The sequence below is a fragment of the Monodon monoceros genome, unplaced genomic scaffold, assembly GCF_005190385.1.
Source record: "Monodon monoceros isolate NGI ecotype Baffin Bay Population unplaced genomic scaffold, NGI_Narwhal_1 Super_Scaffold_10, whole genome shotgun sequence".
NCBI classification, from domain to species: domain Eukaryota; kingdom Metazoa; phylum Chordata; class Mammalia; order Artiodactyla; family Monodontidae; genus Monodon; species Monodon monoceros.
In genome coordinates this window covers 7009834-7036496 of record NW_021703766.1, presented here as the reverse complement: position 1 = coordinate 7036496, position 26663 = coordinate 7009834, and the positions used below count along the sequence as shown (strand labels likewise).

The following is a 26663-nucleotide window of genomic DNA, read 5'->3' as shown; positions in this document are numbered from 1 at the left end:
CCCCCCCCCCTCCTCCCCTTCCCTTTCCCCCCTTTCCTTCCCCTCCCCCTCCTCCCCTTCCCTTTCCCCCTTTCCCTCCCCTCCCCCTCCTCCCCTTCCCTTTCCTCCTCCCCCTCCTCCTCTTTAGTACTTGCAGTCATATTTGATTAAACCCTTTTCTTAACGTGAGTTTTTCAAAACCAATATTAAAGTATGTTCTCTTTCAGAAGATCGAAGAAGTATTTTCTCTGGGCTTCTTAAGGAAACTAAGAGCTTGTGAATTGGAGCTCTAAGTTTAACATAGATTACTTATTTCAGGTGAAATATGTGTGTTTATTTGTACAAGGCAGCGGTTGCCACGCTTAGTAGCAGTGAATGCTCTAATTCTGGACAGGTTCTCGGAAGGTTTCAAACGATGAAACAAATCAATAAAATTCTTGTTAGACTAGTGAATCTAACATAAAGTGAAGTGTTGAATGTTTAGATTTATTGTAGAACTTTCCTGAGGGTTGTCATTTTGAGTAATAGTAATGTGATAGAAGTAAATCCTAGCTCCACTGAATACCAGCTGATAAGTTCTCCCTCTTTTACCTGTGCCCTCTGACTTTTACCTCTTCTTGCAGTGTGTATTTTCCTCTGCAAGTCCTCTTCAGTGTTCTTAAAGAAATTTTTATTATGTAATTTAGAGAGTCAAGCAAAGTGCTTTTCCACATAGAAAGGTTGGTTCCTTGGATTTAGATTTGGATAATAGAGACTGAGCATCCAGATTACAAAACCGCCTTATCCGTTGTTTACACTGTTAGTCGGTCTGTCTCATGATATCAAAGTGAGGCTTAAAATCTATAATCCATAAAGAAAACATAATTAGGACAAATAAGGAGTTGTTTGGATTCATCCTTCAGAAGGATACAAATCTATCATTTTGTGCACTAGAGCTATAATATAAATGCATAATTTTAAAGTTGGAATCCTAGGTTAAGGGTGGAGGTGCGGGGGTGTGGGTGTGACAGTTGGCAGGTTAGGGCTGCAGCCTTGAATTTGAGTGCTTCCCATGGGTCCTCTGCCTCCTAAGACCCGATGAGTCCAAAGAAGGAAGGAGATCAAAGATGGCAGCTGTAGCTCTATGGAGGGTAAAGGTCATGTGTCCATCTAAACGTCCTCTGTCACTCAGGTGGAGTTCTTGACCCCCGTGCTCAGAAGAGCAGAGACTGAAGTCGTTTTCCTAAGTGTTGCCAAAGAATATCTTCACCACACAATGATCTAATGTCTCGTGTTTGCTGCTTCCATTTCTCTGTGGGAGTAAATTATAATTTTTTTTGCTTCTTTTCAGAGAGTTTTAGAAAAATAGAATGCTTAGGGAAAAGTAAGATCTTGGTGAAGTATTTTGTTAGATAAAACAGTTAGCCTTCAGGCAGTAAAGCTTTGGGAGGCAGCACATATCAAGTGGAAGGGGGGAAGACTGGTTTTTAAAAACAGACTGTTATAATGGGATATAGACCAATACAGTGTCCTTCATTTTTCTGTTTAGAGTTAACGTGCTAATGGATATAGAACCTTAAATGTACATCTTTGTTCATAGGTATTTTGTGATTCTCTCAACTACTAAGTATTTTGGTATCTTTTTAGGAGCAATTTTAAAGACCATTTGACACTTGTGATTTTTATGTTAACACGATAAGATGAGTAGAAATATTGTAAAACATAGTTTGATAGTCATATTTGCATTCATCATTAACCAGTTGCCTGTGCCTCTGAATAATTGTAAATTGTCTAGTACTGTTGAGTTCAAAATATTTTCAGACTTTTGTCACTGAAATTGTTTATATGAGTCCATCCCTGAATTGGAGTAAACTGCATATTTAGGGTGTGAGGTTGGGATGAGTCTCTTCTGACACTTAGAGCACATTCACTGGGAGTGGCTGGCAGTGTGAGAAAGGTGGAATTGAGAAAAGCCATGGGAATCCTTAGAAAGAAAGGTCATTGATCACTGATTTCTCTTCTTTCCTCGCTGGAGCCCACTTCTGCTTCAGGGATAGAATTGGAGGCCAGCAGAACCCAGGGTCTTCTTGAATATTCCATTTGGTTAGTAAGGGAAGAGTTTCCCACCTCCGTCCAGCTTTTCCTCCTGTGCTAAAGCTGGTATGGGAAGTTCAGACTTACCTCGCAGATTAGAGACTTCTTTCAGGTGTTGTTGGTTGGTTGGTTGGTTTATTTTCCTGCCTGACTTCTTAACACTGCTGCTTGTATGAGCAGAGCTACCAACTTTGTTCCTTGCCCAAAAGGGAGAATCCCTGTTGCTGGCCGAGAGGGAGCAAAATTTTCATTTCTCTCACCTCCTGCAATGGAACAGGAGAAGAATAGGTGCTCTGTTCCCTTTCCTTACTGTTTTCCTATTGATAGGAAAGGGGACTATGAAAATGTGCACTATTGTCAGGCTGCTGGTACATTCTTTAGAAATGTCATCACCACCTTAACCCATATGCTTGTGGGATTGTGCTCACCAATAATAAAGTACAGTTCAAGAATTAGCATTGTCATAAGTCATTGAAATGTGTCATGTATTAATTCATGACGGAGTTCCCTGTCAAGGGACCTTACATAACTAGTGTTGACTAATTAGGGTTAATCATTCCTTCAACAAACACACAGGAGACACCAGCTGGGTGCTGGGGGCAGACGGGCAGGAGTTTGTATTTCATGGTTTGCGGAGTGTTACACCTTCCCAGGCTCCATTGTCTTTCTTATGTGCTGGCTGCCATTGGAGTGTATATTCAGTGATCTCGCCCAAGCACCGTCAAAACTGAGACCGAGCACGTGGAGATCACAATCACTCAACTTATTTTTTCCACCTGTGGGGCCAGTAAAGGAAAGAAACATAAAGCTAACAGTTTTTAAATTATCTTTGACGTTCATTTAATTTTTCACTACTGTACTGTGTAGTGTGGTAGTACCAGAATTTTAAGAATGGGAAAAGAGGGCTTCCCTGGTGGCGCAGTGGTTGAGAGTCCGCCTGCCGATGCAGGGGACATGGGTTCGTGCCCCGGTCCGGGAAGAGCCCACATGCCGCAGAGCGGCTGGGCCCGTGAGCCATGGCCGCTGAGCCTGCACATCTGGAGCCTGTGTCCCGCAACGGGAGAGGCCACAACAGTGAGAGGCCCGCGAACTGCAAAAAAATAAAAAAAAAAAAAAGAATGGGAAAAGAAGAGATTGACTTTATTTTTGGAGTCGTCACTTCTGCTCTAAAAAGTATAATTAAGATGTGTGGCACATACATACAACGGAATATTACTCAGCCTTAAAAAGAAACGAAATTGAGTTATTTGCAGTGAGGTGGACCTAGAGTCTGTCATACAGAGTGAGGTAAGTCAGAAAGAGAAAAAGAAATACCGTATGCTAACACATATATATGGAATCTAAGGGAAAAAATGGTCCTGCAGAACCTAGGGGCAAGACGGGAATAAAGACACAGACCTACTAGAGAATGGACTTGAGGATATGGGGAGGGGGAAGGGTAAGCTGTGACAAAGTGAGAGAGTGGCATGGAGATACATACACTACCAAACGTAAAATAGATAGCTAGTGGGAAGCAGCCGCATAGCACAGGGAGATCAGCCCGGTGCTTTGTGACCACCTAGAGGGGTGGGAGGGAGGCTCAGGAGGGAGGGGATATGGGGATATATGTATATGTATAGCTGATTCACTTTGTTATACAGCAGAAACTAACACACCATTGTAAAGCAATTATACTCCAGTAAAGATGTTAAAAATAAAATAAAATAAAGAGTATACTTAGGGCTTCCCTGGTGGTGCAGTGGTTGAGAGTCCGCCTGCCGATGCAGGGGACACGGGTTCGTGCCCCGGTGTGGGAAGATCCCACATGCCGCGGAGCGGCTGGGCCCGTGAGCCATGGCCGCTGAGCCGGCGCGTCCAGAGCCTGTGCTCCGCAATGGGAGAGGCCACAACAGTGAGAGGCCCGCGTACCAGAAAAAAAAAAGAGTATACTTAAATGACTCATCTGATCATTCGCTACTATGTTAGTAACCGCAATTAATCACATGTACAGAAACAACTTTTTTAAATAGAATTATTTATTTATTTTTGGCTGCTTTGGGTCTTCGTTGCTGTGTGCGGGCTTTCTCTAGTTGCAGTGAGCGGAGGCTACTCTTTGTTGCAGTGTGAGGGCTTCTCATTGCTCTGGCTTCTCTTGTTGTGGAGCACGGGCTCTAGGCGCGCAGGCTTCAGTAGTTGTGGCTCGCGGGCTCTAGAGTGCAGGCTCAGTAGTTGTGGCGCACGGGCTAAGTTGCTCCGCGACATGTGGTATCTTCCCGGACCAGGGCTCGAACACATGTCCCCTGCATTGACAGGCGGATTCCAGAAACAGCTGTTTTTAAGTAGAGAACATAGATCCTTGGCCAAGGTTTCCTAAATGCTCGTTCATTCATTAAACTTTTCTTGAGCGTCTACGTGTGGTGCTGCCGTGCTCTGGGCTTTCAAGGCTCCGGCATCCGCGGACTCCAGCTGGGGAGGCAGACAAGGAAGAGGCCTCGTTACAGAGAGACGTGAGGGATGGACGTGGCTGCCGCTGTGGATGGGTGAGAGGAACACCGCTCTGAGGAAGTGCCGCTTCACCTGAGATCTGGAGGAGAGCTTCAGTGTGAGCAGAGCTGGGGGCAGAGGGGCAGGGCACCGGCAGCAGAAGTGCTGTGCTCCGGAGACAGACTCAGACTGGCACAGCCGGGGGCCGGAGAACAGCAGCGTGAGGAGATGATGAGCGGCAGGTAGTGTGGCAGGAAGCCAGACTAGAGGGGTAGCAGGGCCTCGTAGTCCTGAGTTCAGGTCGGCACGTGCACTGCTTGCTCCCCAGCAAGATTAAACTTTCGCGGGAACGTCTCCCAGAGGGGCTGTGTGTGGGGAGCCAGCTGGGGAGGTGGCGGGTGTGGGAAAGGGACCTCAGAATTTCTTCTGACATGGGTTATTCCATGCAAGAGAGTTTAGGTTTTATTATAAGGCTTTAGGTTAGGCATTGATGGGAGTCATTTAGGAGGGCACTGCAATGGTTCTGACAGGAAATGAGGGTGCCCTGGGCTAGGGTGGGTCCGTGGACTTGGAGTGAAGTGGCTGTAGTAGGGAGATTAGCAATAGGACTTGTTGGTGAGAAAAGGGAAAGACCCAGGAGAGCCCAGGGTCACTTCCTCAGTATCCTCAGTGACCAGTGCTTATCATCACTTACTGTGGGTATAAGGACAGCTGTAAAAGACTCTGTGGAGCACAGCATCTGTCCTCAGAGTTTACAGCTTAGTTGTGAAGGCACAAAGTGTAGAACCAAGGCTCTTTTAATTGCATAGACACTTCTAGTCATAGGAGTTCCAAGGAGGAAGGACCCCTTGCGTGATCCCGTAAGGTTTCGTAAATAGAATTGAACACGGCCTCGGGGAGGAGTTGGAGATGGGTGGGTGGGCGGGTAGGGGAAGAGGAGGGCAAGGAGAAGGGTTCAGCTGAACAAAGGTTTGAGTGCGGGGGCTTGTATGCGCCCAGGGTAGTAAGTATACTTCCCCGGGCTGGACTGGAGCATTGGCTAGGGATGGGGGCAAGTGCTGGTGGACGGGCAGGTCAGGACGGCATTCCCGAGTGCCAGGCTAGTTCGCTTAGATTTTTCTTTTTTTTTTTTTTTTTAACGTCTTTACTGGAGTATAGTTGCTTTACAGTGGTGTGTTAGTTTCTGCTTTATAACAAAGTGAATCAGTTATACATATAAATATATCCCCATATCTCTTAGATTTTTATTCAGTCTTTCACCAGTAGTACTAGTGATAGAAACAGAGCTCTGCTTTAAGAAGGTGACTTGGCGATTGTTTGTTCACAGGACCGAGACGGGGACCAGAGTTGCTTACGGATTCAGGTCAGCACCCTGTGGCACTGTCCCGCACCGTGTCAGTAGTAATGACCGAGGTCGGGATTAGAGGAAGAAGCAATCGACTGCTAATGGATGTGGGAATTAGGCTGAGGGAGAGGGAAGAGCTAAGAGGTTTTGAGGCCAGCTGCTTAAGAAAAGTGGGGAAGGTAACATCTGTCTTCGATGTGTCCTATTCAAGGTAGCATCGCTCTATAAACCCCTTAATTACATTCTATGGAGTGTGACACTTACCTGCGAATGTGTGTGTTTCTCACCTCTGCCTCTCTTGACTTCCTGCTTTTTACTGGCAGAGGAATTCCTGTTCATCCTTCAGGACCCGGTATCCCTTCCTTTGTAACATTTTCCCAATTCTGCCAAATAATCCCTCTGTCCTGCAGGCTTCTCTGTAGTGTATGGCGTGTACCTCCAGTGTACCACGTGTCAGTGCCCCACTGACTTTTATTCAGTGGGGAGAAATAGAACAGACAGATGGACTGGGTGCTTTTAAAGCGTCTTTTATCTCTAGGGTCAGAGGCACTAAACCTATTAGTGGAAAGTCTGTAGGTAAGAGACTTGACTTGACCGCAGTCTAAGTACTGATGAAGAAGTAGAAGATCAGAGTTCAGGATGCTGTATAGACTGCTTCCAAATAAGACGAAACTTTTGGCTGTGGCGTTTTGCTGTATAGCTGAATATGTACTGGGGACTGGGGGAGAGGGACAGAAGAAACCATCTTAGAACAGATTTTAACCAGAAGAGAGTCTTTACTTTTGTACTGTTTCACATGGTGCAGTCAAGCTCAACAAAGTCCATTTCTGGTGCCAAGAAACCTGGGAGAAGGGTCCAAATTCTTTATTCAAAAGTAGTAGCTCCAGTGAGAGAGCTTTTGTCACAACATGACTAAAGAATTAATAGGGAAGCATTCATTCCCTTGACAACATTTTGGAAGGCATTTTCAGCTTCAGGTTGTTTAGAGAACTTTATAACAGTAGATTATAAATTAAGAAGGCGCCAGAAGCAGAAAGATCATTGTGAGATGCTGAAGTGCAACTCATCCTGAGCTGCCTCTCATTTATTAAAGAAGACTTAAAGGGGGTGTGTTTCAGGCTGTAGTTGATTTTTGGTTTTGGTTTTGTTTTCCTAGTCCCACTATCCTTTTTTAAAAAGAAAAAAAGAGCTTCTTAACCATCACGTAACACTTTGGTTTGAACTCCTTTGAAAGGATGAATACAGGGCTTCCCTGGTGGCGCAGTGGTTGAAGGTCCGCCTGCCGATGCAGGGGACGCGGGTTCGTGCCCCGGTCCGGGAGGATCCCACATGCCGTGGAGCGGCTGGGCCCGTGAGCCATGGCCGCTGAGCTTGCGCGTCCGGAGCCTGTGCTCCGCAACGGGAGAGGCCACAACAGTGAGAGGCCCGCGAACCGCAAAAAAAAAAAAAAAAAAGAAAGAAAGGATGAATACAAAGACCAGAATAAATTCATATAAATTCTTACTTCTCCTTTGAATTTATTCAGGAGTTCCACTTTGCCTTTGAAAAGACATAAACCTTCCTTCTGACTCTTTACATTGGGAAGAGGGAATAGAAAGTGAGTAGAAATATGGACTTACTTCTGCAGTATGAAATTTCTGTAGTATTCAGTGCCATGGGTGTACTGCAGCAAAGAAGACCCAGGTCCACCAGTTTTTAATTAGAGAAGACGTGTGAGAATGCCCCCCAGATCAAAGGGGCTTACTCTTTAGATGGTTATATATTTCCATGGACTCTTTTTTTAATATATATATATAAATTTACTTACTTATTTATTTTTGGCTGTGTTGGGTCTTCGTTGCTGCACATGGGCTTTCTCTAGTTGTGGCGAGCAGGGGCTACTCTTCGTTGCGGTGCGTGGGCTTCTCATTGCGGTGCTTCTCGTTGCGGAGCACAGTTTCTAGGTGCGCAGGCTTCCGTAGTTGTAGCACGCGAGCTCAGTAGTTGTGGCTCGTGGGCTCTAGAGCGCAGGTTCAGTAGTTATGACTCACAGGCTTAGTTGCTCCACGGCACGTGGGATCTTCCCAGGCCAGGGCTCAAACCCGTGTCCCCTGCATTGGCAGGCAGATTCTTAACCACTGCGCCACCAGGGAAGCCCTCCATGGGCTCTTAAGGTTATAGGAGGAGCCTCTTTTAAACAGCATCTGAAAAATCATACCTGAGGAGAACATCTGGAACTATTTGACAGGTTGAGGCATGAATGTCTTTCTTTTATTTCCAAAAAGTCAGGGTGTGACCAGAACAAGGAATCAGGCTTGTTTCATCCTAGAAGAATTTTTGGCTTCGCAAGTTGCTGCCTCATGATTCTGTCTTTGAACTCACCCTAAAATTTTTTGTTTGTTTGTTTGTTTTTTTCACCCTAAAATTTTAATATGCATTTTCAAACCTTGTCTTTTAAAAGGTAAATTTTATTGACTGCTTTACTTTCAGATGTACAAGAACTAGATGTAAATTTTAAGAATTTTTTATACAGAAAGTTTTATGGAAAACCACATGAGGGTTCAATTATTTATGTCACCCTAAGTTCTGGTTCTGACCAGGGTACGTAATATATTGTTACAGTTGTATTCTATATGTACATATTATTTCTGGTTCATCTTTTCATTTGAAGTCAAGTTGTGTCCCTCTTATATCTCAGTGTAATGCCCATATTCACTTTTAATAGCTATTCGTTATGACGTCATATTGCTGCTCCATATAATTTGCTTCATCATTCCTCTTTGACATTTTAATTTGCAGTTATTTTTTTCTTCTGAATAGTCACTATAAACAAATTAGGGGGAAAAAAAAGACTCTTGGTTGTTTTTTCTTTGTATTTTTTGTGGGTAAACCCACTGTGGGGACTATGTCCCAGGCATATCTGTTTCTGAAGATAGAAACAAATTTGTTCTTATTGTATGAAACCAGATTACTTTCCAGGAAGACTGGATTATCATATCAAGACCCTGGCAGTGTGTATCGGATTATTTTTTTTCCCCTCAGGTTTATTACCATTGCCTGGTCCCTTTTGCAAGTGGTTTCTCAAAGTTATTACTATTTTGCATATTATTACTATTTCGTTAGGCTGGATTTCTAAATGTTGTATGTTTGCCATGGTAAAAATATTTAGAGCAGGGTTTGGCAAACTTTTTCTCTAAAGGGTCAGAAATATTTTAGGCTTTCCAGTCCACATGTGGTCTCTGTCACATACTCTTCTTTGTTCTTATTTTTAACAACAACCTTTTAAAACATAAAAACCATTTTTAGCTCAAGGGCCATACAAAAACAGGCTGTGGGTTGTAGTGTGTCAACCGTGATCTAGAGTATTTGAGTTTTTAAAATTTGGACATAAAACCTCTAACGCTGGTGATCATCCTTAATGCAGTTTAAATGTCAGGTCGTGATTTGCATGCCGGTCTTCCAGAGAGCAGAGGCTGGCAGTCAAGGCTGATTCTCCCTGGCTCCCTCACCTGCTCTCCCCCCCACCCCCCGTATTCATCTCTTTCTTCTTGGATGGTCTGTTGTGTATCCTCTTCCTTCTACTTAAAAAAAAATTTTTTTTTTCCTTCCTTTCTGGCTGCTTTTCCCGAGCATGAAAGTATGGTTAAGTCCTTTCCAGCAACCGGCACTTAGGAGGTGTGCAAATGTTGAATGAATGCGTCCGTTAAAAGCAAACATACTCTGCACCCTCTTCTAACAAGTGCACGATTTCCTTGACTTTGCTCCAGTGATTCTTGAAGGAAGAGTCTGTATCTCATCCTCGGTCTCACCTCCTGCTTCACTCTGCCTATAGGCTCGTGACTTCTCACTCCATTAAAACTGTTCTTTCGAAGATTGCTAAATATAATGGCCAAATCAAGTGAAAATTTTTTTTTATTGAAGTAGAGTTGATTTACAATTTTGTGTTAATTTCTGCCATACAGCAAAGTGATTCAGTTATACATATATATATATATACATTCTTTTTTTAAATATTCTTTTCCGTTATGGTTTATCATAGGATATTAAGTATAGTCCCTGTGCTGTACAGTAGGACCTTGTTGTTATTCATTCTATATATAAAAGCTAACATCTGCTAACCCCAAATTCCCAATCCATCCCTCCCCCAGTCCCCTCCCCCTTGGCAACCACAAGTCTGTTCTCTATGTCTGTGAGTCTGTTTCTGTTTCATAGAGAAGTTCATTTGTGTCATATTTTAGATTCCACATATAAGTCATATCATATAGTATTTGTCTTTCTCTTTCTGACTTACTCAAGTTCAAACTTTTAAGTGCTTCTCGCACTCGACCTGTCTACTGTGTTTATCACTCTAGGGCATTTTCTTGACCCTCAGGCTCTCCAGACCTCTGTGACACCTTTGTCCCATTTCCCCCACAGTCTCCTTTTCTGGTTCTTTCCTCATCTGTCCCTAAACGTGATGTGGCACAAGCTTCTGTCTTCTCCCTATACTCTCCCCACGACAGTCTCATCAAATCAGCACCAAAGGTGCTGCTGCCCCCTCTCTTCTGAGCCCCAGGCCTGGACATCCGACGGCCAGCTACACGGCCACCCCACACCCAGTCAGGTCCAGCTCCCTCTGCCCCCAGGCAGGTTGTCCTTCATTACCAGACTCTCCAGGAGAAACGGGGGAGTCCTCAGGGCGCCACCCCCTCTGTTACCCTCCTGGAAGCTGTCTCTTCCTTACCATCGCCGGCACTTGTGCTCTAGCTTCCATAATTCCTGAGTTGTGGCAGGATCTCTGCTGGTTCATCAGTCTCCCAGAGCTGCCACCAGAGTGATGTTTCTAGAATGTAATTAGATAATGTTTGAAACTCCAGTGTCTTTGGGGATGTGGCTGATTCAGGCGCTGGGGCAGGAAGAATATACTATGTGCCTGGAGCATTTGTGCCAGAAAGTAAGGTAAAGAGGTGCTCAAAACAAGATAGAGGCTTTTAGAAAGAGCACAGACTTGGCCTGGAAGAAGTCCCGACGGCCAGAGCTGGAATGATTTGAGCAAGAAAATGAATACCAACAACATAGAATAAAGAAATACCTATGTGTCTATGGATGAATAAATGGTTGGATGGATAAATAAATTAATGGTGGAGAAGAAACAGTTCTTTCTTACAGAAGAATTTCAATTAATAAATGTAGAAGAAGGAATAAGAGAATAGGAAATCATCCATTGAACACCACAGTAATAATGGAGACTAAAATTAGTGGACAAGAGTTTGAAGAGAAAAAGGATATTTGCATATTCTCACATTACCTCTTCTGATATATTTATTAATTACAAAGGGAAAAATAGTATCTTAGAGTGGAGAAACCTAACAGCACCTAACCAAGTGGCCAAGGTTAAGGTCAGCACATTGACACATGGTTAATAACATGCCCAAGGTTAATAGCATATTGACATCATGTTTTCCCTGACGTGACAGGCACAGCATCACTTTGGTAGTATCCCTGCCAGAAATGCTCAGCCTCAGTCTAATCATAAGAAATTAAACCCAAGTTCAGGGACATTGTACAGAATAATTGACCAGTGCTCACCAAAGTGTCAGGTCTTTAAAGATGAAGAAAGACTGAGGAACTGTCACAGGTTAGGGACACAACAACTAAATGCAGTTTGGAGCCCTGGATTGGGTCCCAGAATGGAGAAAGGACATTAGGGGGAAAACTGGTTAAATTTGAATAAAGTCTATAGTTTATTGAATAGTACTGACCAGTCTTTATTTCTCAGTTTTGATCATTGTACTAAGATTATATAGGTTACATACCAAGTGAAGTAACCAGAGAAAGACAAAGATCAAATGATGTTGCTTATATGTGGAATCTTAAAAAAAAAAAAAAAGATACAAATGAACTTATTTACAAAACAGAAATAGACCCACAGGCATAGAAAACAAACTTATGGTTACCAAAGGGGAAAGGAGGGGGGATATATTAGGAGTTTGGGATTAATATATCCACACTACTATATATAAAATAGATAACCAACAAGGACCTACTGTAGTACACAGGGAACTCTACTCCATATTTTGCAATGACATGTAAGGGAAAAGAATCTGAAAAAAAATAGATGTATATGTATGTATAACTGAAACACTTTGCTGTATACCTGAAGCTAACACAGCATTGTAAATCAACTATACTTTAATAAAAAATTTTTAATTAAAAATTTTTTCTATTTTAAAAATAAAAAAATTTTTTTAAAGACTATGTGATTTATTAACAGTAGATATGCTTCATGAAGGGTATACAGGAACCCTACAATTCTTAAAAACTTTTTTGTGAGTTTAAAATTATTTCAAAATGAAAAGACTTTTAAGAAACTCCTCATGAGTGTCTCCATTTCCCTCAAGGTGAAGTCCACATTCTTTTGCATGGTCCCTCGACTTGGGTTTGTTTGATTTTTTACAATTCGATTGAGGTTACTCGTTTTTGGCAAGAACAGCACACGAGCGATGCTGCACCCTCCTCGGTGCATTGTATCAGGGGTCCGTGTTGGCAGCTTGTCCCAACATCAGTAGTGTTGATTTGATCGCATGGTTAGAGATGATGTCCGCCAGGTTAATCCACTCCTTTTCTCTTTGTACTTAACGTGTAATTAATGGGGCGAGACTTTGGGATTATGTAAATATTGCATTCCCCATCAACTTTCTAGCTTTAGCATCCGCTTATGCTCTGTAACTATCACTCCTTCTGTATGTATTAGTCGGGCTCCTAAATTTTAGGCTTAAGCAGCTGGGTAGGAAATCGTACCGTTTACCACGATGGGGACGGTAGAGGGAGGAACAGGCTTTCAGCAGGTCGGGACAAAGATTTATTGTGGAACGTAAAGGGTACTTTATCTAGAGGCTTCAGATGAGGGGGTTAAAACCCAAATTCCTAGAAATGACTGGTAACATTTCATTTTACTAACATTAAGACCATGGTTAGAAGTGACAGTTGGTCAGTTCCTCAAGGGTGGGGACCACCGGCTGGTTGAGATCCAGTGTCTAAATCCATGCCCAGTGCTGAATGCTGTGCCCGGGCAGTGAAGGGACTAGCTGTGCAAAAACAGAGTCACCATTTTTATGGGTTTGGTCTCACTTTACAGCTTTCCCTCTGGCAATCGCTGCGTTTCTGCCAGGAGTAATTAATGTCACCCGTGGTCGTGTACACCCACTGTCCCTGTGATATTTCGTGGATACCACCTCCCTCCCTCCCTCCCTGTCCGCTCCCCCCACCCCCAACACTGGCTCACAGTCTACACAGTTTCCTTGAGCTGTCCCTGTTTGAGGTGTAATTGACACTTTCCACGTTCTCTTTTCAGAAAACATCACCTTCCCTGAGGTAAATTTCTATTTTGTTCACATCACATGACTGGAAGGCATATAGTTTGTGTTTTCGTATCTCTTCCAGATATTGATGTCATAGGATGTGGTTACTCAGAGCAGATCTAAATATGAAACGCTGTACTTCATCTTCAGAGTGGATGATGTGATAAGAGGAGGAAGATGGAAAACATTTTTGTGAATCCTCACGTGTTGTGTGATCAGGGAGCGGGGAGGTGGTCAGGGACAGATAAGACTGTATCCTCTGTGGTGAAGGGGCTCTGCTTCGGCTTCATTCCCAGGGGCTGGTTTGGCTGACACCTGGACAGTAAGCCTTTCCTTTTCTGGAAACCTTTCCTAACCTTCGCACTTCTCCATCGCTCTGTAGCTCCTAATTTCCCATGCAGTGCACCAGTTATGGTGAGGGGAAGGCAGCGAAGCAGGGCAGGATGGAGCGCCAGGCAGTTAGGCACATTCACAGATGACAGGCCTCCCCTACGGCCAGTTTACATTCGGGCCTCAGCACAGAGCCAGGTGATTGCATCAGGGGCCTCTGGATAGTGGAACATTTGAACATTCAGTTCCTGAATGCTGACTACAGCACACCCTGGCTCGGATGCCGGGGGAAAGCAGCACCTTCCCCTCAGTGCAGACCAACCAGCGGGTGCTGTACAGGGGAGCATACAGATGCTTAGCTGGTGAATGATGCCCCTTCTGAACACTTGTGCTCATTTTGTTTCGGAACCAAATGAAAACAGCAACTGATCATTGCAGCTTTAACATCCATTGGTTCCCCCGCCTGGCTGTGTGCTGTTATCAAGTTCATGATATTTTTCAAGTGCCCATTCAGTACTGGACACTTTATGGGGTATGGAGGTAGGGCAGTGAACAAAACAAAGTCCCTGTTTTCATGGATGTAAACATTAAACAAATGCCGTCTATTAGATGGTGGTAAATTCTAGGAATAAAATAAAGCAGGGAGGGGAGTGGGGATGTTATTTTATTTAATTAATTTATCTATTTTTAAAATTTATTTTTGGCTGCTTTGGGTCTTAGTTGCTACGCACAGGCTTTAGTTGCGGCGAGCGGGGGCTACTCTTCGTTGTGGTGCAGGGGCTTCTCTTTGCTGTGGCTTCTCTTGTTGCGGAGCACGGGCTCTAGGCGTGCGGGCTTCAGTAGTTGTGGCACGTGGGCTCAGTAGTTGCAGCTCGCGGGCTCTAGCGCGCAGGCTCAGTAGTTGTGGTGCATGGGCTTAGTTGCTCCACTGCATGTGGAATCTTCCCAGACCAGGGCTCGAACCCGTGTCACCTGCGTTAGCAGGCAGATTCTTACCAATGCGCCACCAGGGAAGCCCAGGGGCTGTTATTTTAGATAACAAGGTACCTGGGCCACTCTTTGGAGGTGTTCCTGGAGTAGAGACCTGAAGTCAGTGAAGGATTAAGTCTTCCTTCCACTAATCAAGGAAGTGGGAGGTGGAGAGAGTATTCCAGGCAGGAGGGAATACATCAGAATAAGCTGGGAAACGTTTAAAATATACGTTGTCTTGGACCTGACATAATTGGTCTAGGACCTGCTTTTCTATAAAAACTCTTCAGAAGCTTCTGGGAAGCAGAGCTACTCTTAAAATCCAGTAAAAGTATGAGTCATTCCAGGATCTATATGAGGAAAACAGTGTTGATGGTAAATAAGTAAAAACCATAATCCCTCTGGGTAAAAAGAATTGGAGGCAGGGCTTCCCTGGTGGCGCAGTGGTTGAGAGTCCGCCTGCCGATGCAGGGGGTGCGGGTTCGTGCCCCAGTCCGGGAAGATCCCACATGCCGCGGAGCGGCTAGGCCCGTGAGCCATGGCCGCTGAGCCTGCGCATCCAGAGCCTGTGCTCCGCAACGGGAGAGACCACAACAGTGAGAGGCCTGCGTACCGCAAAAAAAAAAAAGAATTGGAGGCAAAGAGAAATGAATAGAGGAAATAAAAGGAAATAATGAAGGGAAAGAAACAGTCTTGAACCTTAATGAGAATGCTATTCTTATAATAAAGTTTGATTCTTAGAATAATAGAGGACTGCGGCTCTGGTCCGCATTTCTACTTTTTCTTTGGCACCTCCTGCTCAGAGTGAACCAATGTCCTGCTGGTGGCAGTTCCCAGACGGGCCACACAGCACCATGCCTGAGTTTTCTCGTGGTTTCCTCTGCTCACTGCTCCCTGACTTGGCTCGGTCTTGTGGGAGGAGCATTGCAAGGATTAGTTAGCCTATGTAGGTTGAGGTGCTGTGCAAGGGGAGCTTACCTAGAGGTTGGCCGGTGGCACCTAGCTCATATCCCGCCGTGTGCCTCGGGATCTCCTTGGACCTCCCTCTGGGACACCTGGTCACGTGTCAGACATCTGTGTAAATGCTTTTCTCCTGTGTAGATGGAATTCTTAGGTGGCAGGAACTGGGAGATAGATGGGTTCCAGCATTCCCATCCACCAAAAAGCAAGCCTTGTCGTGAGAGGATGCCATCTGTTGATGGAAATATTACCTGCACATTTATATTTCATAAAGTTGACTGGGACTAAAAAATTACATTTTAAAAAGAGACTGTCTTTTTTAGAGCAGTTTAAGGTTCACAACAAAATTGAGAGGAAGATAGAGGTTCCCCATATACCTCCTACCTACTTCCGCTTCTCTTTGATTTCTGGAGTGTCCACAGTCCTGCAGGCATGGCCCTTTCGGTGTTGGTCGTCTTGCTCCTGGCTGTGTTGTATGAAGGCATCAAGGTTGGCAAAGCCAGGCTGCTCCACCAGGCCCTGATGAGCCTGTCCATCTCCACTAGCCAGCAGCTCATCGAAGAGACAGACCAGAGTTCTTCAAGCTCAGAGTCCCCTGCAGTCAGCAGAACCCACCTCAGGTGGTTCTTGTGTCACTTTGGCCAGTCTCTACTTCATGTTGCTCAGGTGGTCATCGGCTACTTCATGATGCTGGCTATTATGTCCTACAACACCTGGATTTTCTTTGGCGTGGTCCTGGGCTCAGGTGTGGGCTACTACCTAGCCTATCCACATCTCAGCATGACTTAGCTGGTGACAGCTGTGCAGGCTCTGGGGGCTGGAGAGAGCTGGGGCGCCTCTTTCCAGACATTGAACTTCCAGCCCCACGTCTCCTTTTTCTTCTGTTGGCTGTTCTCACGGCATTCCCAGCTCCTGGAAACTTTGAGCTGAAGCCAGCACTTGCTCCCTGGAGTTCAGAGGCCACTGCAGCTCCTCAGCCAGGCTGCAGAGGGCCCAAGCATAGTCTTTCTGTGCCTTAAGAAGGCTGCTGTGACCAGAGGGTGGATGGAGAGACCAGAACCCGGGGGGCAGGTTTCATGATGATGGCAGCATATGCTGGGACCTGTTTCCCTTTCTTGGGGGAAGAGTGATAGCAGACTAAAGGCAGAGAAGCAGGACTGTTAGCAAGGCTTTGACCTATCCTCCAAATAGAGTGAGCTTCTCCCATCAGACAGCACTGCCTGCAGGAAGATGATACTTTAATGGCTTTAGGTGTCAGGGAGCTCTTCATGGCCTTAATGCCCCCCTCTTATTCTGATCCTCCTTCTATGCAAAACCAAGAACTGCATTGAATACTATTCAATACAGATGTTCTTTATTTATTACTTACTGCTCACCCATAATGATCTGGTAGGGAAACACGACTCATCCATTTAAAATACCGAGTAAGCCACAGGGGGTACTGACTGAAGATGCAATAAGCAGCCAGACCAACGCATTACACAAGTAGAGCTAGGTGGGGCTCTTCAGATATGTGAACCTTCTCACTTTCAAGAAAAGGGAAGAATAGACCCAGGGAGAGAAAAATCACTGCTGTACACTGTAATGTCTACACTCAAGTACCTCATGGGCTAGATGAAAGATGGTCTGAAGCTTTGAGAACTTAAAAAGAAATATACTTTAATAAATATATATTTTTGAATAGTCAGAAAAAACCCAAACAGAACATGTGTAGCCTCCCCCATGCTCAGCATCGCCCACCAGAGGGGAGCCTTTGTTACAACTGATGATGCTCCATTGACACATCATCCCTCAGGGTCCATAGTTTACGTTAGGGTTCACTCTTGGTGTATATTTTGTGGGTTTGGACAGATGCATAATGACATGTATCCACCATTGTAGTAACATACTGACTAGTGTCACTGCCCTGAAATTCCTCTGCCCTAAAGATCCTTTTTTGGTGTGGTTTTTAGGAGCTCACAAAGACAAAAAAAGGAGGAGGGGGCATCTGTAAAACAGGCTCCCCACAGGAGCAGACATCATTAGTTGGGCCTCAGTGGGCAAATGCAGTGCTGAGCCCACGCCCCTCTGCCCTTGAGAGCTACCCAGGTTGAGGTGACATGAATCATTTGAAACCGTGTGAGTAATGCCCCTGAATTTCCCTGGAGCTTCTGTAAAGCTTGACTCCTTGAGCATTACATTCTCTTGCATCCTATTTGAGGAGGTTTCCTTGCTTTTATTGGAGACAAGCTTTTGCATCCCGGGGGAGGAAAAGTCACTTAGATGTCTTCTGTGTCACTGTTATATCAGATCCTGTTCAGTAACGTCTCCCGTAGGAGGAGGACCAGGACTGATTACCTGGGGTGTTTGTTATGATGTTTAGACACACCGGACTTTTCCAGCCATTGGAAGCCAGTTAGAAGAGGACAGTATACAACCAGCAGACGACTTTGCTCTGTTACACTTTTTTAAAAGTCGTAGACCTCTTTCATAGATGTAAAACTTTGAATCATACCAGCTTCTTTATTAGCCAACAACTTTTTTCTTATAAAACGTCTTTCCAGTGTTGTCAAGAGAATGAAAAACTGATTTTGTTTCACTTGTGTTTAAGTTTAATAGAACAGAAAATAAATGCTTGCCCAGAGGGTAGGTGACAGGAGGGAAAATGAACTTGCACTGCATCACCCACAGAAGGCATATTGTAAATCCCATGAAACTGATTGAGTTGGCTGGACTTTAAACTCTAGGACTCAACAGAATATGTCTCCAGAGCTGAGTCTCCGCCTAACTTTTTGGTGTGTTTCAGCAGTTTATCCCAGAAGTGCTCAGGGGTGGGGAAGCCCTCAGATCACCTTATTTAACCTCTTCTTTTTACAAATGAGAGAACAGGGGCAGAGGGGGGCAATGTTTTGCCCTAGAAACAGAAAACTGGGGAAGAATGTGATAGGCATGGATATTTATATCTGAACACTGGAGGCCCAATCTTACAATACTCCCCATTATTTCTAGTTTTTTCAAAGAGTGTTATGAAATTCTCAAAGTGATGTTTTAAGACTACGGCAGTTTCTAGGAGAGAGTTTGTAAATTGACATCACATAATAATAATAAAAACAAGGATTTTGTGACTTCCAATAAATTTACATATGACTCTATATCTTCCTGGGGTGGAGATACAAAACAGAAAAGAAGAGGGAGAGGGGCAATATCAGGGTAGGAGATTAAGACGACAAACTGTTATGCATAAAATAAGCTACGAGGATATATTGTACAACACGGGGAATATAGCCAGTATTCTATAATAATTATAAATGGAGTATAACCTTTAAAAATTGTGAGTCACTATATTGTATACCTGGAACTTATATAGCATTGTACATCAACTATACTTTAATTAAAATAAGAAAGGAAACAAGGGGAAGAGTTGATTTACTTCCTGATATATATGGACTAACTTTAGAAACAAAACTATTGGTTATTAACCCTTTGGCTTAGTTTTTTTTGTTTTTTTTTTTTAATTCATTAACTCATTCAGTCCAGTTCATTGAATTCTCAGTTATATGTGACAGAGAAGATAGAAATGATGTTCAAGGTGAGAAAATTCTAGATTAAAAAAGGGAAAATACAGAGAAAATGTGTTGGTAGATATTGGGAAAATCAGGGTATTTACTGGAGGAAAGAAATGTGAAACAGAATGCAACAAAAACTGAAGGGATATAGAGATTTACTTGGGGAATGGGGGAGGGGGAAGTGAAGACAAAAAGAGGGAAAATAAGTCCAGGTTTCTAAATGAGAAAGGGATGGCAAGTATCCAAGCAATGAAAGAAGGGGGAACTTCCCTGGTGGTCCAGTGGTTAAGACTCCGTGCTTCCAATGCAGGGAGTGGGGGTAAGATCCCTGGTCAGGGAACTAAGATCCTGCATGCCCCACGGCAAGGCCAAAAAAAAAAAAAGTCTTATAAAAATATTGGATCACTATAAATCGACTATACTTCGAATAAAAAATTTTAAAAAATAGAAGTGAAAGAAGGAAGTAACTGCAAATGACAGCAGGCTGTGAAGCAAGACAGTTTCACAGCAGGTCTGAGTGACTCTTAGTGTCTAAGACGGATAAGGGCTAACGGCCAACTTTCACTATATTCCTGACAGACAGATGGATATCAGCCTCCTGAGACGTCACCTGCAGGCTGGTGATGGTCTGTGAATTGTCACCTGGCCATGATAATATAAGTACACACGGAGAGTAAAAGTTAGAAACTCCTGTAGCAGTTTGACAGAATAATTTTATGTCCGTTGAATCTAATGATAAAAGAGTTGGGGCCACAGGAATTCCCTGGCGGTCCAGTGGTTGGGACTCTGTGCTTTTATTGCCGTGGCCGAGGTTCAATCCCTGGTCAGCGCAACCAAAAAAAAAAAAAAAAAAAATTTAAAAAAGAATTGGGGGGCTTCCCTGGTGGCGCAGTGATTGGGAGTCTGCCTGCCGATGCAGGGGACGTGGGTTCGTGCCCCGGTCCAGGAAGATCCCACATGCCGCGGAGCGGCTGGGCCTGTGAGCCATGGCTGCTGAGCATGCGCGTCCGGAGCCTGTGCTCCGCAACGGGAGAGGCCACAACAGTGAGGGGCCCGTGTACCGCAAAAAAAAAAAAAAAAAAAAAAAAAAAAAAGAATTGGGGCCTGTATTTTATGTCTTTTAAATTTTGTTTTTTAATAACTCATCATGTTTTATTAAGGTATAATTGACATAGAACATTATATTAGTTTCAGGGTGTACAACATAATGATTTAATATTTGTGTATATTACAGAAGAGTCACCACAGTAAGTCTAGTTAACATCTGTCACCACACGTAGTTACAAAATTTTTTTTCTTATGGTGAGAACTTTTAAGATCTGCTCTCTTAGCAACTTTCAGGTATTCAGTACAGTATTATTAACTAGGCACCGTGCTGTACACTTCATCCCCATTACATTTTTATCGTATTTTACAAAAGATTCATCTGAGATGGGTTAGAAATACAAGAACACACATGGATAATTTGAGAAGCATCACTTAACCCCTTGCTACTCAGAGAGGTCTGGAGGGGTCTGCGTCACTGAGAGTGTTACCAATGCAGAAACTCAGCTCCCACCACAGACCTTCTGAAAGCTTGAGAAGCTCTGTGCTTCAGACCTTTCAACATTGAATGCATGAAACTATTAGGAAGTTCTTCCTTGTATTGATTCTAGCTCTGCTTCACTGTACCTGAGATCCTGCAGGAAAAACATCTCCTGTGACAGCTCTTCAGATATTTAAAGACTGTTGTTAATTCAAAAACTTATTTTACAAATCATTATTGAACATCCATTCTTTGTAAACTGACAGGCTACATTGTAGGGTTATAGTGATAAAGAGGACTCTGACCCCAAGGAACTTGAGGTTAATAAAGGAGAGAGGAAATGGGCTTTGTACATAAATACCATCATACAAGACAGGACCTGATGATCCCACAATATCAAGTGCTGGGGAAATTGATAACATGAGGAATTCTTTTCACCCGCAGGGCAGTGAGGGCGGAGATGGAGCCTGGGGCAGGGCAGGTGAAGGGGAGCCACTGCCAGGCCGGCATTCGAACAGCTCCTAAGAAGATGGCAGGAATTGGACATGCGTAGACGGCTTGAGGGAGAGATCAGAAGTGGGACCGAAAGATGGGAAGCTTGGGATCTGAATTTAAACCGTAATCAAAATAAGGTTTTATAATTTAACCCTCAGATACTTAGAGACTTCAAGAGTACAATGATTCATTTTTCATGGGCTTTAAAAAGGGTCAGACTTTATGGATCTGAAATGGTCAATGCTCATATTTAAAGGAGTCTTTTTTTCTGTCCTCTTAGCCATTGTCTGTACCCTGCCATCTGCTGAAAGAAAACCATACTCTTTAAAAGGAAACATTTTTCATTGTGAAAACATGAGATAGTACAGTTGATCCATGAACAACGTGGGTTTGAACTGCACAGATCCACTTATGCACGGGTGTTTTTCAATATTGCACGGGTTTACTTATACACAGATTAATTGGGAAAAAAATCCACGTATAAGTGGACCCATACAGTTCAAATCCATGTTTTTCAAGGGTCAGCTGTACATGATCTATGGTTGGTTGAGTCTGTGGGTGAGGATACGGGGGGCGGACTACTGGACTTGCGCATCTGCAGACTTTGGTATCCGTGTGGGTCCTGGAATCAGTCCCTCGAGGATACCAAGAGATGACTGTATAGTCATCTTTTAAAAAAAAAATCCAGTCGCATGGTTGAAAAATAAAAAGGGGACACACTGCATGGTCTCTTTGTAACCCCTTTCCCCGTCAGCCTGGTCCCCCTCCTCCTGCACTGTCCACAGCCCATGGGCAGGCACAGCCAGCTCTTGTTTGAACAACTTGAATTCTAGGTGGTGCCCCTCTATCTGAACACGTTTTAGAGCTACTGCCTTTAAATAGGGGCAAGACTCTGTCTGTATCTAGTCAGGAGAAAGAAACCACATAGTAATTTGAACAAGGAGAGTTTAATATAAAGAATTTTTAACTGCAGCAAGAGATAGAATAATAAGGGATTGGCTACTAAGAAGTAAACTCTAAAAATTAAAGGAGTAGCTGGTGTACCCAGGGCTGAGATCCAGACTTTATTGGACGGCACACAGCCACAGCTCACCTCATGGCAAAGAAGCCACACTGGTGGAATTTGCTTGAAATCAGCCCTCTGGAACTTGCCAGAAATCTGTCCTTTAAGGTGTCTGGGAAAGCTGTTCACAGGGAGGTGTCTCCCCAGAAACAGTTGACTGCAAAACTGCCTCTGGGAGTTCCAGGGAAAGCTGCAGGGTGCTGCTGGCAGCTGTGCACTGCGGGAGCCTATCCAGCTGCAGAACCAGAGCCCGGCAGCAAAACTCTCTCCTCCTGCAGTGTCTTTCCAGCACCCTCCACTGAGAAGCTTAACATCGTACCAGTTAACGCAGAAAAACTGTTGGAAAGGCTCAGAGCCATTTTCACAGAGCATGCAAAGAGGGTGGACTTGGAGCTGAGAGGCAATATGTTGATAACCAGCACGGTGACTAAGAAATACAAATAGTCATGACATCCTGAGTGAAACATTCCTGGAGGACGTGTCTGCATATGATAGATTTCAGAGCCAAATATTAATGATTTAGGTGTTATTCTTACTACTTACGTTATTTTTCTCTCTTGACTGAGAATTGACTGAAGTTTTTTTGTTCACTTTTAGTAAAAATGTCAGTCATATAGGTACACCTAGGGTGCAGCAAGCAGAAAAGAAATGCCTTTTGAGTAAAATTATTAGTTCTATAGAAACTGTAGAGGTAGGAATAGCAGATACAGAATATAGGGGGGAAACAAAGTTGACTAAAACATGTGTTATATATTCCATCAGTTTTGCCCTCCTAAGGCCTGCTGAGGCATCCTGCTGTACCAGAATGAACCAGCTTTCCTTCTGCTGGTGCAGAGCTGTTACCCTAGGGTCATTCTTCACCATTCCTTTCCCTGCTTTTCTGTGTTGGATCATGTCTTTTTTTAGTCCAGAATCTTCCTCTTTGTTGGGGCAGTTTTTTCCAACAGCATTTTGAGAAGGGCTGCATGGAAGATCAATTATTTTGAGAGTTTGTATAGCTGAAAATGTCTATTCTGTCCTGATATTTGATGAGTAGTTTGGCTGGCTATAAAAATCTAGGTTGAAAATAATTTTCCTTCAGAATTTTGAAGTCATTTCCACACTGCTATTAAAGTTCCATTTGGAAGTACGAAGCCGTTCTGATACCCATTCCTTTCTGTGTTACCTGTTTTTCTTTCTGGAAGCTTACACGAATTTTTCTGTTTCCAGTATTCTGAAGTATCATGATGACATGCCTCGGAAAGACGTATTTTTATCCCTTGTTATGAGCATTTACTTGATAATATTCTGGGGTTTTTTTGTTTTTTTTTTTTTGGCATGGGCATTCCTGTTTTTCAGATGTTCAACCTTCTGGACTGATCTTCCAGTTTTCTTACCTTGTGTCTCCTATTTTCTACCTTTGTCTTTTTTGCTTTCTTGGCAGACTTGAGGTCTACAAGTTCTACGATTTGAAGTCTACAAGTCTATGACTTCTACAAATTTTAATTTTGACATTACATTAAAAAAATTTTTTTTTTGTAGTCTTTAAAATGTTGTTGTTGTTGTTCTCTGAATGTTCCCTTTTAGAGCATCCTATTCTTGTTTCACGAGCACAACATCCTCTCTTTTCTCTCTGGGAATGTTAATGAGAGGTTTTCTTTTTTCCTTGACTTTTCATCTTGCGTGAGATCTGTACTTCCTCCAAGTTGACTTTTTTTCTGCTGGTTTTGGTTTCTGTCTTTCTTCTTTGTTAGGCATCTACTGAGTTACTCAGTTTTAAGAGTGGGGCTCTAAAGCAGAGTTTCTTAACCCACGTGCCCCCCCCCAAAAAATATGTCATAATGTGTGAAGATAATGATGGTGTCAGCCCTCCAAGTGGCAGGGCAGCATCTGGGGAGGCTGAATCCCCCTGGCCCTGCACACAGCCTCATCTGTTTACCCCAGGGTCATATTACATTTTCTGTGTGTGGTGTGAAGTGAAGAAGTTTCAGAAGTGCTCGCCACAGTGTGTGGGAAGCTCAGAGCCCATAGGTTGGCTTAGTGACAGTGGGTTTCATTGTTGCATGGTCCACCTGGGTCATTTTCTTGAGGCAGATCTGTGCCCATGTCTTTAGACCTTTGCTTTGGGGCTCATCAAATACTCCAGAAGAGTCATCAGGTTCTCACCTGGAGGATGTAGGTCTGGCTTTCAGTAATTTTAGGAGCAAAATTGAGAAAAAAGACTGCTGATCTCAGCAGTCAATATGTAGACACTCTCTTGACTCTCTCAGTTTTTGGTGCAGTGCACCTACCCTCAGATGTGCCTGCTACCCCCCTGTCTAGAGACGCCCCCTCCATCTCACACTCTCCAGAGCACGTCACTTATCTTCCACTGGAGCTGGGGAGCCTTACTAAACAGGGCAGAGGAGTCGTGTATCTATGTGGAGCAAGGATCTGGGAACTCACCTATTTCCTAAGACTTTGTCAGTCTCTTCTTCTGTAATTAGCTCATCCTTCACCCCTCCTTCCACAGCTTCCTCATCCTACCAATTCCGAGCCTTGGGGGGGGTAATTAATTGCAACTTAGGTTGTGTCTGAGCTTCCCTTGCTGCTAAATTAGGAATATCTTTTAGATCTTGGGTAAAGTACCTGTTCTTAAACAAGGCACAAAAAGTGTTGACTGTGAAAAATTATTCTTCACATTGTTCATCACCTTAAAAAAAAGTGTCAAGTCTGCCAAAGGTTTGATATCAAGAAGATAACAAAAAATGCCTACACCTCAATATGAGGAGGGTGATTAGCTCAATTAAAAATGAGACTTGAGGGACTTCCCTGGTGGCGCAGTGGTTAAGAATCTGCCTGCCAATGCAGAGGACACGGGTTCGAGCTCTGGTCCGGGAAGATCCCACATGCGGCGGAGCTACTAAGCCTGTGTGCCACAACTACTGAGCCTGCACTCTAGAGCCCGCGAGCCACAACTGCTGAGCCCTTGTGCCACAACTACTGAAGCCCGCGCACCTAGAGCCCATGCTCTGCAACAAGAGAAGCCACCACGATGAGAAGCCTGCACACTGCAGCGAAGAATAGCCCCTGCTCGCTGCAACTAGAGAAATCCCACGTGCAGCAAGACCCAACGCAGCCATAAATAAATAAATGAATGAATGAATGAATAAAAAGGAGAGAGACTGGACGTGTGTTTCACAGAAGAGGAAACACAGGGGGCTACAGACCTTTGAAGAGCTGTTTAGCACCTGGGTAATGAGGGGAAGGCAGGTCACAACCACCACCGGAGACCATACTTCGCTCACTGGATCGTGCATTGGAGGATTAGGAAGTGGGACAGAGATAAATGTCATAGACTTTGTGGGTCCACACATCCCCTTACATATACCAGATGAGGCTAAAAACTGCTCCAGCTACTTTGGAGAATAATTGAGTATTAGCTCATACTTTGGAGAAGAAAGTAGCTTAATTCTACTCCCAGGATACACCCAAGAGAAATTCTTTTGCGTATCACAAAAGGAGACATATACAAGGATAGTCATAGCAGTACTGTTCACAATACCAAAAACCTGGAGCCCCGGCCCAGGGGCTCATCCACAGGAACGTGGCATACTATACAGCAGAAAGAGCAAAAGAACGCGTGTGATATGCAGCAAGATGAATGACTCAGCAATATAATATTAAATGAAAAAGTTAGCCCCAGAAGATTACAGACAGCATGAAACACTTTTATAAAATTAAAAACTTAAAATTATATATATACATTGATTATCAATAAATCTATATATGTTATAGGTTATATATATTTCATGGATACAAAAATAAAAAAAGCAAGAGAAAATTGAATATAGGTGGGATTTAGGATAATAGTTACTTCAGATGGGGAAGCAGAGGAATGAATTGGTGGCGAGGACCATTTGGTTAGAAGCAGGTTATCGTCAAGGTCCTAGGTTTTGTTTTGGGTGGTAGGTTTGTGGGGTCCTTGTTACATTACTGAAAATAATTGGATAATTAAATACAGGGGAAAAAAAATAAGCCTAAAGGGCCTAGGGTTCCCAAGGTGAAGTAGAGCTCCTTGCTCACATGGACCTTAGCGCTTTGGTTGTCTGTTTCGTTTGTTTTTTTTAAGAGGTAGCACTCTGAACCCTGGAACAAATGCTTTGTAGTTAAAAGTCATAAAAAATATGTTGCTCTAAAGTTAACGATATGTTTTAGGTGTGATTCATATATGGATACGTATCATGTACTTTATAGAGTATTTAGTGCATAAATGTTTCTAGCTATTTCTGTTCTTTCATAGAAATTTTACATGTTTTTTCCCTTTCTTAGGACAAAGTTAAACTATAATCCTCCAAAAGATGATGGATCAACCTATAAGATTGAACTTGAAGGGATATCGGTAATGGTTATGAGAGAGATCCTGGATTACATCTTCAGTGGGCAGGTATGATGAGACACAGAGGAAGGAGGACTGAGTAGAGGCTCCTCAAGCTCAGGGTGAGGGTCTCCTTCATCCACTCTGTGACCGAGCAACACCGCCATCTCCATCTTCTGTCACTGTGTGCTTGACTTGGGTCTCCTCCTGGACATGGCACCCAAGGGTGTTCTTCCGGGGCTCTGCCCTTGAAGGAAAAGC

The 26663-nt window shown here is 43.6% G+C and overlaps 1 protein-coding gene across 2 annotated transcripts in view; it reads left to right on the top strand.

Annotated features, from left to right (window-relative positions):
- Positions 1-26663, top strand: part of GAN (gigaxonin) — a 54771-nt gene that overhangs the window by 6159 nt on the left and 21949 nt on the right. For both annotated transcript variants that reach the window (XM_029207322.1, XM_029207313.1), the window contains exon 2: positions 26357-26471. In XM_029207322.1, coding sequence (XP_029063155.1) covers positions 26357-26471 — 115 coding nt within the window. The remainder of the gene's footprint in view (positions 1-26356; positions 26472-26663) is intronic.